Raw genomic sequence first — 14073 nt, forward strand, 5'->3', positions numbered from 1 at the left:
TAATGGCAAAAGTCCTTTGAGGGAGTTGGTAGTTGATAGACATGCATTTGTTTTCAAACAGGTGATAGTCGATGAGCAACATGGTTTCCGCAGTGGAAAGTCAACATCAACCAATCTATCTCATGTCTCCTTAGATAAACTACATAATATCCTCTTTCTCCAATAAACATCAAGTTTTACTGTATAATGCTGGATTTCTACGAATAGCCTTGATAGGATAAACCATGGTCTCCTCATTGGCTAAAACTTGAGGGTTATGGAGTGGCTGGTTCTCTTCTTAAGTGGCTCTCTAGTTACTTAAATAAATCGGGAAAAATGATACTTTAGGTTTGCAGGTTCCTTCTCTGGGCCTGTTTCCGGTGACATCGGGTGTTTCCTCAGGGCTCTCAACCTAGCGCCTCTACTATTTAATTTGTTTATCAATGACATATGTAGTGTCATTTGCGTCTAAATATCTTATGTTTGCTAATGATTTTGTTGGCTAATTGGGGTGCAAACTTGCCTATCAAATACCTTGACGTACCCTGTCGATTGTCTTCTTGGACGGGACTTTCCTGGGGGCTGCCCCTTCTTGAAAGAAGAAGAGAGATAGCCTGATCTCGTAACTGCCTGCACAAGATAAATTAATGGACTCATTGACTGCCCGAATCTCCTGTCTGTAATTGATTTTCGAATTCCCAAGACATCTTCTGCATGCGCGCGCGTGCTATGTCTTCTATTTACGCCCACCACACTGTATTCCAAGAATGACGAGGAAAGGAAACATAGTAAAATGGTGGTGTTGAGTTCTTTGGGTCCTCAAGCAAATCCCTGTCCGGAGATCTCTTGCAGAACCTTATTTAATGTGCATTGTAGAGCCATACAAAATTGAGCCGTGATTAAATATTTTGATTTCAATTCTGTGATATGTGCTTTGGTTGTTACCTAATGATGTTTCTTATTATTTATAATTAAATTATTTTGTTATTTATTTGGATGGTGGTAAATGTATTATTTATTAATGATTATTTTATTAGGTGGTATTTTTAGTTATTTATTAATAGGTGGTAAATTAAACTTCAGCTGTTATTTAATATTTTTCATATTATTTATAATTAATCGATTTTTATACTTATTTTGATGTAGGTGTTAATATTTATATGTATATTATGTTAAACTTTGGATATTTTATAACATTGTTTTCTATTATCTACAATTAAGTGTTGGCGATATATAGGTACTTATTTGGATTTGTTAATGTCTGGCATGCCATCTGTTACTTGATATGTATGAAATGGTTTACCGTTGACTCAATAAATGAAAATGAAAATGAAAATGTTCTGGGTGAATCTATTACACGAAACATTTCTATCTTGAGAAACCTCTTCTGTCTTTATAGGCTACGTGTAAATTTGTGGTTGTACATGTTTTACACTAAATTATTAGTATCTACATGACCAAATCTACACTCCAAAGTGTATTTACTGGTTTAAGATGTTTAGCATACTAAGGCTTACTCGGGATAATAATAATAATATAAGTTATAATAATAATTCGACAGTTTTATTTGAAACATATTTAAGATATTTACAAATATAAAAGAGCTACATTTATATACAGCTTTCTTGGATTCTGTGCGAGGCCGTAACGACTTCGGGACCCAGTTTGTGGTTATGGTTGGGGCCCAGAGTGGTTGGAGGGTGGGCGTGGTTAAGGGCGGGACCCAGAGTGGTGGGGGGATGGACATGGTTGGGGCGGGTCAACACTGGTACGCTTCCCACTGGACTGGATGCTGTCACCCCCTTGTGTGCCCTCAGCGTACTGCAGTTATTGACAATCTGTAAACCAAATATCCAACTTATAATATACGAGATAAATGAGGAAACAAATATTCATTTAACAACAAAAGTTAAAGAATATTTAAGTCTATATAAAGCTTCAGGTAATATATATCAAGTTTATAATACAGTCCATTCTTGAGATATCATGCGGATAGTGAGAAAGGGAAACGGGCAGACACAAATTTAACTTATCCAGCTTCACATGTGGTTAGGCTGAGCTAGTGCTAAGCATACAAAAAACAGATTGATATCAAATTTGTTTGCATATAGGGTTTATTATAACACAACCATATGTAAAGATTTGGTTTGTAGCCTTACATAAATAGTGACAGTGACACAATCAACAATTGAATACTGTATATTATATGGCTATGGTAATTTACAACGATAAGAATCTTTTTAGAAAAGTTTATAAATATAGAGGTATACTTTAATGAACTGTAAAAGTTGCTGTATATATTTAAAACATTTCAACAGTGAATAAAACATTACGCATACGCCACCAGTCTATATAATACGGTGGTATAAAGTTATTATAGATCTTTGTAATGTTGAGCATTTGTATAAACTGAAGGTTAGATAGTCAACCAAATCACTCGTTTTATAAATACTAATTTTATAAAGTGAACTAAATGACATTTTCCATCAATGTATTGGCCTTAAAAATAAACATATAATTTAAATACTTAAATATAAACTTTTAAATGTTTACTTTTGGTTGCTTACATGGGTGTTATTAGCTATGTTTTCTTTGGCTGCATGAAGGTGGTTAAGCGTAGTCTCGACATCGTCAGTCTCTGAGACGAAATCTCCTTCCTCACTCCCGTCCTTTTTTCTCCGCCGCTGCGGAGGCGTCTTGTAAATTTTCATGAATCCCTTCAGAGGCCTCCTCTCTGAAAAATACGTCACGAAGTAAAAACCTTCCATCGAGAAATACGTCGAAATATATATAAAAATGTGTCTTGTAAAATATAAATATGCACCATATTTGTTAGGAATGATGTCAGGATCAGTCTCGTCAGCGGGGGAGGGAGCAGTGTTGTTGGCGGTAATGAGAACAGCGCCGTGGCTCAGGGTGTCGTCCATGTCCAGTGACTCCAGTTTGACGGTTGGGCGGCGGCGCGCCTGTCTTCGGCGGTAGAGCGCGGCAGCCACACACAGAGTGACCAGCAGCAACGCCCCAGCAGTAGCCAGCAGGCATGTCAGCACAGGAGTGATCGTCACAGTTGTCACAGGGCCTGAGGGCAGTCAGGAACGTGTTCATTAGCAGTCACGTAACATTTTTAAAGGCACAGCCATTCTCAAAAAATGATCATAGTAATAGCAATAGTGATTTATTGCAGTTTGACTGTTGTACATCCTATTTTAATTTCAAATGCTAATAAAATAATCTTCGTCTAACCGCTTTTATTCAATCACTCGTTATACAAGTCACGATCACACGGATATACAATCAACTATATAATCCAGAATTGAGCTAATTAAAAATCAAAGGCGTTCAGATTCGTTCAGAAGTAAATGTGTATAAAATGTTTAACCTAGTAGTTACTTATTCGCTAATCTCATACTAAATTGTATTAACACATTAATTGTATTAACTATTATTGTATTAATTGTATTAAATTATTGCGCCCGCAGAGCGTTTGGGTACATTCATTCACCAGTGCTATGTTAACATGTAGTTGGATTACAAAGTGTTCAGTACCTCTAGTTTTGTAACGTGTACCCATGTTCCGATCTTGGACCAAAACACAGTTTTAACACCAGAAATTGATCTCAGGAATGTACAGTTAGCGATTTAATTAAGCCTCCTAATCATTTCAGATTTAAACTTCAGAAAGTTGAACGATGTAAATTGTGGATGACTTTCAGAATTTTTATTTTATTTCTTTAATGGCCTACACTTGGATTTAAAATGCATTTATGCCTTAATTATGTAAGACATGAAGTAACTCTAACATACACATTATCAAAACGATAATTCCAGTTTAATATTGATTGTTTAGACTAATAAATCTTACAATAATTGAATGTATTTTCGTTTAAAAACAGAAACTTCATAGCTGTTTCCACGATTTCGTAGCATTATAATTCACTGAACATTTTTTCTATACAACACCCTATAACTCAGACATAGGGCGATTCTAAACTCCAGCAGGTCAAAAAAAGAACAACCAGAAGTTAGAATTTTTAAATGTAAACTTTCAGATCCAGGAGCGTATAAAGATCAGAACCTAACTTTTAGAAACCAAGCATACATATACTAAAGATTGTAGCTTTCACAAGCTGCAAATTAGAGTGCTCCCTATTAGTTGAGAGCTTCAAGAGGCTTAGACCTAGAGGCTAAGAGGCCCTGAAGACCATGAAGGCTGGAAATTACTATAAACTGGATGTGAGAGAATGTAGGGTTCTACTGGTTAGGTAGAACTATATGCATATATCACCGAAAATGTTTCTTACAGGTAGAGATCACTAGCTGTCTGAGGTCGTATAGATACAGACACAAGCGGGCTTAAGACTAGGGACATTTAATGAGTAAGAGATAAAATAGTTGCAAGTCTTGCAGCAAGGTGGAACTTTAGGTCGTGATATTCCTTAGTTTGCTCCTGATGTGATTCACTTTACTCTTAGATACAAACAGTTTTTCGGAATCCAGATGGTTCCGTTGCACTGAAAGTTTACACCAATATTCTTTTGATTACTAAACGAAATACTCGTATGCCCTAACATTTTGGCTGGTGGGAAAAATGTCTGAATTTTTTATTAAATATAGGATTATAAAATGTTTTTTCATAAACATAATTATATCAGAAGAAATATTTGTTTAGCCATATTTTATGCGTACATGCAGAGCGGAACGAAAAAAGTGACATAGTAATTGTACCCACATTAAATACGGCCACATTTTCCTGTCATTGTACTTTATTTATAGGCACTATGTAAATTTTTCTATAGAGGCTTTCATAAGAACAAAAGCGTGTAATATAGACTACACTTATTCAAATCTACACTCTGTTAGGCTTGTTACAGTCTGGACTTTGAAAAAAAATTCTTACAACAATAGCATTATTAAGGTACGTATTGAGAGCAAACTGTTACATCAAATACTAACCAATATACTTGGCAACACCTTTGAAAGTGACAGTTTCCAGGGTTACAGGGTCGCTGCGACCTTTGGCGTTGAGTGCGTACAAGTTGACCTGGTAGCTGGCGCCCGACTCTATACCATAGATCTCAAAAATAGGTGGAGCTCTCGTCACAGTAACGTTGAAGCGAGGGGTCCTCTCCGGCAGTTCCAGTAGTTCCATGAGAAACATCTGCGGCAGCCCACCATCGAAACTCTCGAGACACTCGACGTGCAGTGAGTCGCTTGTGTGGTTAGTCACAGTGCAGTTCAGCAGGGGAAAGGGGCGGCCTGCAGAATATTATCATTATTATATAATTTACTCCAAAGCGTAGCAACTATTGGTGCTTTGAAGGAAAACCAATTTCAACCAAGTCAATATGACATCCGAGTGTTTATTAAATCATTGGAGTGCTTATTATTGGAGCCGGTGATTTACACAATATTCAGATGTTCTAACTATATCACTTTAGTATTTGGAAGACTCTTAACACAAATAATGTATTAACATTTTTTCGTTGTAATTTTCTTCTTAGCCTGTTTGTTTAAGTGCGTTAATCTATTAAATTTCTTTAAGAAAATCTATGTTTTGTTATTTGTAAGAATCATTGTGAAAATAATTTAAAAAATAATAAAACAACAAGGCGTTTTTATTACGTGTTCCTTGTTGTTTTTGAGTAAAAAAATCGGTAATATACCTTAGTCTACTTTACATATAGCCGACAAGACATTAACATGACATAGTACATATTTTCATGTAGGCTGTGATTGTTTTTATATCAATGACATGAGTATTTCCTTTCTTTACAATATAGTTGTGGTATATTAATTACATTAATGTCTATTCAATGATCTTGGACACGACCTAATGAAATCACTTACAGTGGTGTTGATATGAGGCAAACCTGAGAAAAAAACTTTAGTAGGCTATAGTTGATCGATATAGTGATTGACTTAAAACACTGCATAGAAAAATATATAACAAAACAAACTTAAATAGGTTAAGAATGCGATTTCATGTAAAAGATTACAAGAATGTGCAGGTTGGTACATAACCATATTGGAAAATGGGGACACAGTTATGAAATTAAACATTTATATTTTGTAATTTGGTCTAAAAAGTAAATTAAGTCTCCTATTTTATCTTTTGTGTATATTTAGTTTCGTTTGAGATAGCAATGGTGGCATATTTAAGATGGATATTGATTATTGATTATTTATGATTGATTGATTAAATATTGTGATTTAGCTATTAAATTTTCCAGATCGATTATATTTTACCTTTTTATAATTTTAGAATATTGGTTTCAATTTTGAAACAATTATATTGTGGCCTTTATAAACAAATATTAGTGAATATAAAAATATGCAATAACAATATCATACTAATTTACTTTTATTATAAAACGTTGAAAACTTTTACATTACAAATAAATGATTTACAATTCCGTTATAAGCTTTTTACATGTAATTTAAAATTTACATAAGACTTACCAGCCGCCACCACCTGGTAGACGCATGGCGCCCTCATCTGTCCTACACTGTTGGCACCCCAGCAGCTCAGGGTGCCGTAGTCCATGTCGCTGACAGGAGTGTAGTTGAGGCGACTTACGGTCCCCTGACTAGTGTACCGAGAGGATGGCACGTCCGTCTGCTCTCCAGAGTTATTGAACGTCCACTGAAACGTTACGACTGGAGGATTTGCGTCCACTTCACATTTAAGGTGAACAGTCTCGTGCTTCAGGGCGCCGTAGAGTTCCTCCCTCTCCTCCTTGCAGGTTGGCACAACTGTACAATATACGGTTACACTATTACAATAATTAAATGTTTAGTGTTCAGTATATTATAGCAACAAGTAATTTATTACGTCTGGGTCTTGCAAGTAACATCATGCCCTCACCTTTAACACCTAATCAATCGTATATATATATATTTCCATAGTAGACAAAGTTTATATACTAGTAACTAAATAATATACAATTTCAGGTGTTTGGGGTAAAACAGTCAACAGTAACATTTATCTTTAAAGCTTTGAAATGCTGAAATATCTGGCCTTAGATGTACTGTTCCAATAAACATAAATGGTAGATTTGGTCAATGTAGTAACAGTTATATTTAATAAACCCATCAAAGTGCTGGATGAGTCCAAAAGAAGCTTTGTCATTTTTAAATTTTCAAGGTATATTATGAATTGCTACAAAAACCCTTTGTACATTCGAGGGAGTCCAAAAAAAGTAAACGTATAGCTTATAACGGGGAAAAAATAAATACATAAATAAAAAAATTTTTAATAAACTATACAATAAACCATATCATTCATGTAATATAGCATGCACACTTACACGTCTTAGATGTTATTATTTATATTTACACATCAAAGACAATGTAACTTACTTATGATTAATTGTACTCAATAACTTACACATGACTTTCAGCGCCACAGGGTTACTAGTCCCCTTGCCCTCTGTGTTAGCAGCAAGGCAGGTAAAGTCCCCAGCAGTCTGCCTAGTCACCCCTTGTAACACGAGACTGTGATCACTCAAATATCACCCCACTGGTCACGTTATGGTGTAGTTCTTGGCCCTGCAATTGAAAGGATAATAAAACTCCTCTATTTATAGTACTACCTTTCATTCATATATTTGTTATTATTTCATATACTTACGTTATGGAACCAAGCAAGCTTGTAGGCTTTAGGATTGGCACGGATATTGCACTCAAAGTAGACATCATCCCCCTCCTTGATGTCATCAGGATTCAGACTGGACCCCATTTTGAGAGTCACAACGGGCATATCTGTAAAATGTCACAAAGTAATATAATGACTACTAATTAATTTTATCATAAATAGTGTAATGCTCTCATATAAACATATTCTCTCATAAGTACATTGCTTTTAGTTGCATAAGGTGTGTATTCTAAATACAATTCAATGTAAAATATATTTGACAGTAGTCTACATTCAATAAACACATGTGGGTTCCTTATATGGAATTGGATGTTCCCCAGCAACTAATTAACGGTAATTTCTAATACAGATCTCTAGTACATTTATCCAATGCATGGTATACAGTAGAATACTCTTTCCTATATATCTCTAAATATACACTCCTGGTAGACACACAGTCACACATTAAATCACATATACAAAGAATCTGAAGGAAATAAGCAGTTACTCTAACCTATTGTTGTAATAGCTCCGTGGTCTTATACAGGTTAAGAAATATTTTTGTATATTAGAAATATTAAAGTGACATTACAATAATAATCCTTAATTTAAAATTACATTTCATAAAGTTCTACTGCTAAAGAGTTAAACATAAAATAATCACTAATTAAATTTATATTGATATATTGAAATTTGTATAATTGATTTTAAAACCTCCAAAATGCATGTTCATAAAAATATTGAGAGGAGAGCAAATTAAAACGAGCAACTAACCTTAAACATTAATTTTTTTTCTGTCGGGTTCGATTTTTCAGGTCGACTAGGTACATGTTGGTGTTTACAGAATTACATATATTTAAATGTATATCCAGTATCTACCAAGTGAGCTTAGTTTTATATTTAGTATGCACCGCATAACTTTTGTTACCTTCAGCAAGACTCTGTCTCAAGTACTCATGTTTTCTGGTGTTGTAAGCGGTTAATAAAATATTTCTATCATGTACCTCAGTTAGTATGGAATATATGTAATTTATATGGGATAGTTACTCTCTTTCTCATGATCTCACAGTATTATTCAGTATTAGAATGGAACTTATCAATAGAATCATATTCAATTACCAAAACAATCGAATTCATTGACAATATGAACGTTAATATGGGCGTGGACAAATTATTCTACGCACATACCACGACATTGAGACAATCTTATAAGTGTTAGGACAAGAATAAAACTGTCTGTGATGTAACCAAAACATAGCAACAAACATTATTTGTATCTAAGACGTTTTTAATATATGGTTAGTTGTACAAATAAGCTAAACAGGACTTTAAATTTTAGTATTGCTCAAAGACTTTGTGAAAATATATTCTGATTCAGTTATAAAATTATAATAGTTCAAATACGTTTTGTAACTGATAAACATTCGTTTATGTGAGATCTCGTTACGGATTCTCAAACAAGGAAATAATAAATGTTTTTAATTTAGAGAGGAGATATCGAGATTTATACTAATTCATTCAACATTATACGTCTTATTTTCCATAAACCGACTGTGCTGATTTGTCAACACTTACAGTGCACATTGAGCCTCCACTTGTCCTCGATGGCAGCGTCAGCGATGGCGGTGTTCTCAGCACGACAGGTGAGATACTTGCCATCATCGTCTATCAAGGGTATAAAAGACAGCATGCTGATCTGGTGTTCGTCGTCAGAGTGCTGAACAGAAATAGGAGGAACATTAAACAATCTGGCATTGCGTTAATATATTGCTGATGTAGCCTAACGTGTTACACACATAATTTCTAGAACTTTTAAACCGTGAATTGTTACGTTTACGTTAATTGTATAATGTTATTTTAAGCATTCAATATTAATTTCTTTCTATACCTTTTCAAAACTGAGCTATGACTGTTCCCAATGAGCTTCCACCATATAGAAACATAAAAATATATCGGATCTTGTAGAGATGATAAATGCAAAAAAGAACTTAGTTCACGTGATGTTTGGTTTGATGAAAACAAGCAAAATCGTAAAAACTTAAATTTTTAGATTGAATCTTTTCAAAAACTTATGAAGTGATGTAATAAAATTTTAATTTATATATACTGGATATAATTTCTAATGTATATTGGTATCCAATGTTATCTGAGTATTATACTATTTGAAAAATATATAGATGCTGAAATGCCTGAAACTATTTCGAGGTCAATCGGTCATTAAACTTATATGCAATCATCACACCTTGGAATCTTCTACTAGATATAAATGAATAAGATAGCCCTTGAGATTGTTGTTATTCGTTAATGTCCGGAGTGGTCTGTCTTTATCCATAATGAAGTCATTACTGACACACATTCAAGTTTACACACAATGACGTACAATTAAAAGTGTATGTAATAAAGGCTTTTTAATACCTAAAGGTATAATAAATACTAAACTTTTAGATGACAAAATGAACTGGAAATAAACTTGCCCGATTAACTGTCTTAGCAATCTTGTGAACCTGGCGGCTACCCTTGTACCACGTGATCGTTGCCTCAGGTCGAGAGCCAGTGGCTTTACATTCAACCTCGTACTTCTTATCAGCTGATATCTGCTTCTCCTTGTTTAATATTGTCACATCCACTGGCTTCACTGAAACATATAAAAAAGATTTCAGCTTGTAACGACAGTTACTTTGTGAAAAACTGTATATTTAACAATGTATACATTTGTTTACGATATCATATAAAGCACCATAGTTATATTGCATCTTTTTAATTATGCAACGTTTCATTATATTCATTTTATGCACATTTCTTAAAAATCTTTGTTAATATTCGCTTTGTTCTGTACAGTTTTTGGACAATTTTAAACAAATTTAGAATTGTTTTAAACTTAAGATGACGAATATTCAATATAAAAAAACTCTGTAGAATACGTATATTATAATAATAAACTTTTCAAACATCTCCCGTATTATCAAATACGACTTTAAAAACTATCATCTATACTATAAAATAGTATAACATAACATACTATAACATCTAATAATGTCTGTCTGTATGTTTGTGTATGTGTTACCCATATACCATTACATAAAAACTACTAGACAGACTTTACAGAACTTTTACATAAATTTTTCTAAGAGAACTTGATTAATATTTTATTATCGTATATCTAAGCATAATTTGATTTAGAAAATGGCTCCGAGCTACACACCACTGACCTCTGAATGTGTGTATAATTTCATCTTAATCTCTAAAGTTGCACAGCAACAAATATTATTAATTAACTGTTCTGTTAAAACTATGTATTACGAGAGTAAAAGTATACGTCTAATTTGTTTAACCACTATATTTAATTGGTGCACACGTTTAGTCTCGAAAGTAGCGACTTACAGCTTGATAGTAACAACACTTCTTATTTCTACTTTGTCCGAAACCACAGGAGCAGAGAGTAAGAAAATTCCAAGATAAGAAAAACAACGAAAATCTTTAGTAAAAATACACTTTAACTGTACACTTTAACAAATATTAAGTACGATTGGTCAGTACTGTAATCCAGATATCAAAGATAAGGCTGCTGTCTAACTCTTTTAAGCTTCTTAGACCTGTGTACGAGTCTAATATTTAAATGTGTTAAATACATTATATATATATATATATATATATATATATATATATATATATATATATATATATATCGGGGAGGCAAAATTTCTTGATCATATTTTTTTAACGTGCCAACAGGGCAAAATTAACATTGGCATCTAAAATACAATTCACTCGACAGAAAAGTCCTAATACATTTTGAAAGCCTATGAAATAGCTTGCGTAGCCGCGGGTTAATCATAGTATATAAAATGTAATAATTTGTTAAGCATCAAAACAGATGCATTTTTCTCAAAATATATTTGTATTCACTAAGATACATACGAAAAATGATAATTTATCAATATAAATTAAATGTGAATGTTAAAATACACGTACAGACACAATAAAGAACGTTTTGCTTCGAAAGTGTGCTAAAAATTATAAAAATTTGTTCTAGCAATATTTTTCCTCTCTCGTAAAGAATTTCGCGTTTTACTTTGTATGAGTTCACTAATAACTTTTCTAAAGTTAGTATAAAATCTCAAATATATATATATATATATATATATATATATATATATATATATACACACACACATTAACACTCTAACTTACGGTTGATGTCAAGGACGACAACTTTGAACTGCGGTGTCATGAGTTGGGTGTTGGAAGCCTGACAGACCAGCCGCTTCTCTAGATGTTGTCTTCCAACCGCGGGTAACCGCATCCTGTTCACAGTCAAATTTTCACCTACGTACTCGAACGACTCATCGTATACGGTGTTCTCCATGAACCAGATGACCTTCGGCCTCGGACGACCTTAAACAGAAGTTTTTTTGTTAATCTTGGTGTTTCTTTTTCCATTCTCTTTACTCCCTTAAAACTGCAAAAATTAAATTTTTTGACATTTGGTTTTTTGTAGTAACAATTTTGTGATTTTTATGAGTACCAAGATGAAACAAAAACAAGATTAAAAAAAGTTATAAGCTACAATAATCAATTAGAAATATATTTTTTCAAGGAGATCTATTTTTTCTGAATATAATTTGAAAAGTAAACATACGATTTTCATGATCGCACCTGTGTGTTATTTGGATATACAGGTTCAATAAGCATTTAGTAATATTTGAATGTGAGTAATCTATATGCTTATTAATATGATTTCTCGTTATTACAAAGTCAGTGTGGAGCTATAGACAAAAATACTAATTAATGTTATAGTTTAAATTTCAGTAACGTACCGTAAATTATACTCAATTGATAGTAGGTAAAGCTGTACCTTTTGTTACCAATCTGTCTTGATAGATATTATATTACCTAACTAACATGTTAGAACTATTCGAAGCTACATTTATCTGTATTAAAGTTTTTAAAACCCATAACATAAATATAGTGAGTTCCCATGCTATATTCAGTACATATTTATTAGACAAATATTTTGTTTAAAAAAAATTGCTTTTGTGCTGCATTTTTTAAATATACTAAATGTTTTTCGTTAATGTATAAGAAATTATATAAATAAATAAGAGCAACATAAACCGTTTCACGTTTCTTTACTTCTATTGACGCATTTAATAACATAAATGTTAAATGCAGTGTTTATTTACGTGTAGAAATATATAATTACAGCATCTTTAACATGGAATCGAATGAAGGAACTGATCCACAGTACAGTTACGATACTAAAATTGTACAGTTGTACAATTATTACGCATAATCTAAATAATATTCTTCCACTGTAAAAGAACACTGTTGAATTGAACATTCACAGTGAAGACAGCTTTTACCAGAGAATTATCTGTGTAAAATAAATATAATGATGTGAATGTTACCTCCGGGCACTTCACAGCTTAGAACCACGTCGCTGCCTTCATTCCAGGGGATCTTTGTTTTTGTTCTGTCTCTTCTTTCCTTGTCGAATATCGTTGGATGATCTGGTGGTACTGTAACACAATTATTAATAATTTATATTATAATAATAATATAATATTATCAATATTAATGTTTGAAAATTCATTTTGTATCGTTGCATAAACTGGTATATATAATTTTTACTGCTAAATAACGTATTTAAATCAAATTTGATATTAGTTTTTGTAAATATTGGGAAAAAAATAAAATGTTTTACAAGTATAAATTCAAATATCCTACACCAACAATAATTTGTGTCTTTTACACAGAGGAGCCAATTATTTGTCACTCTTATACTTTACTTATGTTGATAGTAAACTAATTGTTTATTATTTAAATAAATAACAGTCAATCGTCTAAGACCCTGCATCATATTACAGTCAGCAAAACAGAACGTAACACAGCACACACTCACCAGAAATTATTACAAAATAAGGGTTAAAGAGATTTATATTCACTAAAAATATATTACACAATTAGTCTAATTCTGACAAACTTAGGAAGAATCTATCCACACATTTTCTGTGTAATGAATGAATTATGGCCAAATTTTCGTTTCATAATTTATGGAAGTCTCATTATCTTCTGTGAGTAGTCAACCACATTTAAATACGACAAACTATACACTTCAGTTTCTTTAGTGTCAAATACCTTTTGGAAATTACCCAAACAAAAAAATCACCCAATATAAGTTGAACAAGGTAGCCAAAAAATAGTTTGACGGGTGTAGCAACATGAAACACTTTTATAGTTAGTTCATCATTATAACTTGTATAGTAAATCTTAAATGTCCAAAAGTTGTAGGCCTAAAACAACTAAAAAAATTCCCATCTAATTCAATACATCTATTACTATTAACATTTAAATTAATTGTTTGAATTTAATTATTGTGTAACAAACTTGTTATTGATTGCTGCTCCTAAATAATCAACAGTGCCTTAGGGCTCTTGAGAAAAATCATGTTCTATAGTTCC

At 32.7% G+C, this 14073-nt stretch overlaps 1 protein-coding gene across 1 annotated transcript in view; it reads right to left on the bottom strand.

Moving 5' to 3' along the window:
- Positions 1-1526: 1526 nt before the first annotated feature.
- LOC124373942 (hemicentin-2-like) overlaps positions 1527-14073 on the bottom strand; it is a 508219-nt gene continuing 495672 nt past the window's right edge. The window contains 12 exon segments of the mRNA XM_046832254.1: positions 1527-1817; positions 2547-2713; positions 2804-3058; positions 4933-5235; positions 6439-6732; positions 7367-7487; positions 7489-7527; positions 7610-7740; positions 9188-9329; positions 10087-10247; positions 11804-12007; positions 13021-13131. Of these exon segments, the coding sequence (XP_046688210.1) occupies positions 1590-1817; positions 2547-2713; positions 2804-3058; positions 4933-5235; positions 6439-6732; positions 7367-7487; positions 7489-7527; positions 7610-7740; positions 9188-9329; positions 10087-10247; positions 11804-12007; positions 13021-13131 (2156 nt within the window). The 3' untranslated portion in view covers positions 1527-1589.

Source organism: Homalodisca vitripennis, chromosome 1, assembly GCF_021130785.1.
Source record: "Homalodisca vitripennis isolate AUS2020 chromosome 1, UT_GWSS_2.1, whole genome shotgun sequence".
Classification (NCBI taxonomy): domain Eukaryota; kingdom Metazoa; phylum Arthropoda; class Insecta; order Hemiptera; family Cicadellidae; genus Homalodisca; species Homalodisca vitripennis.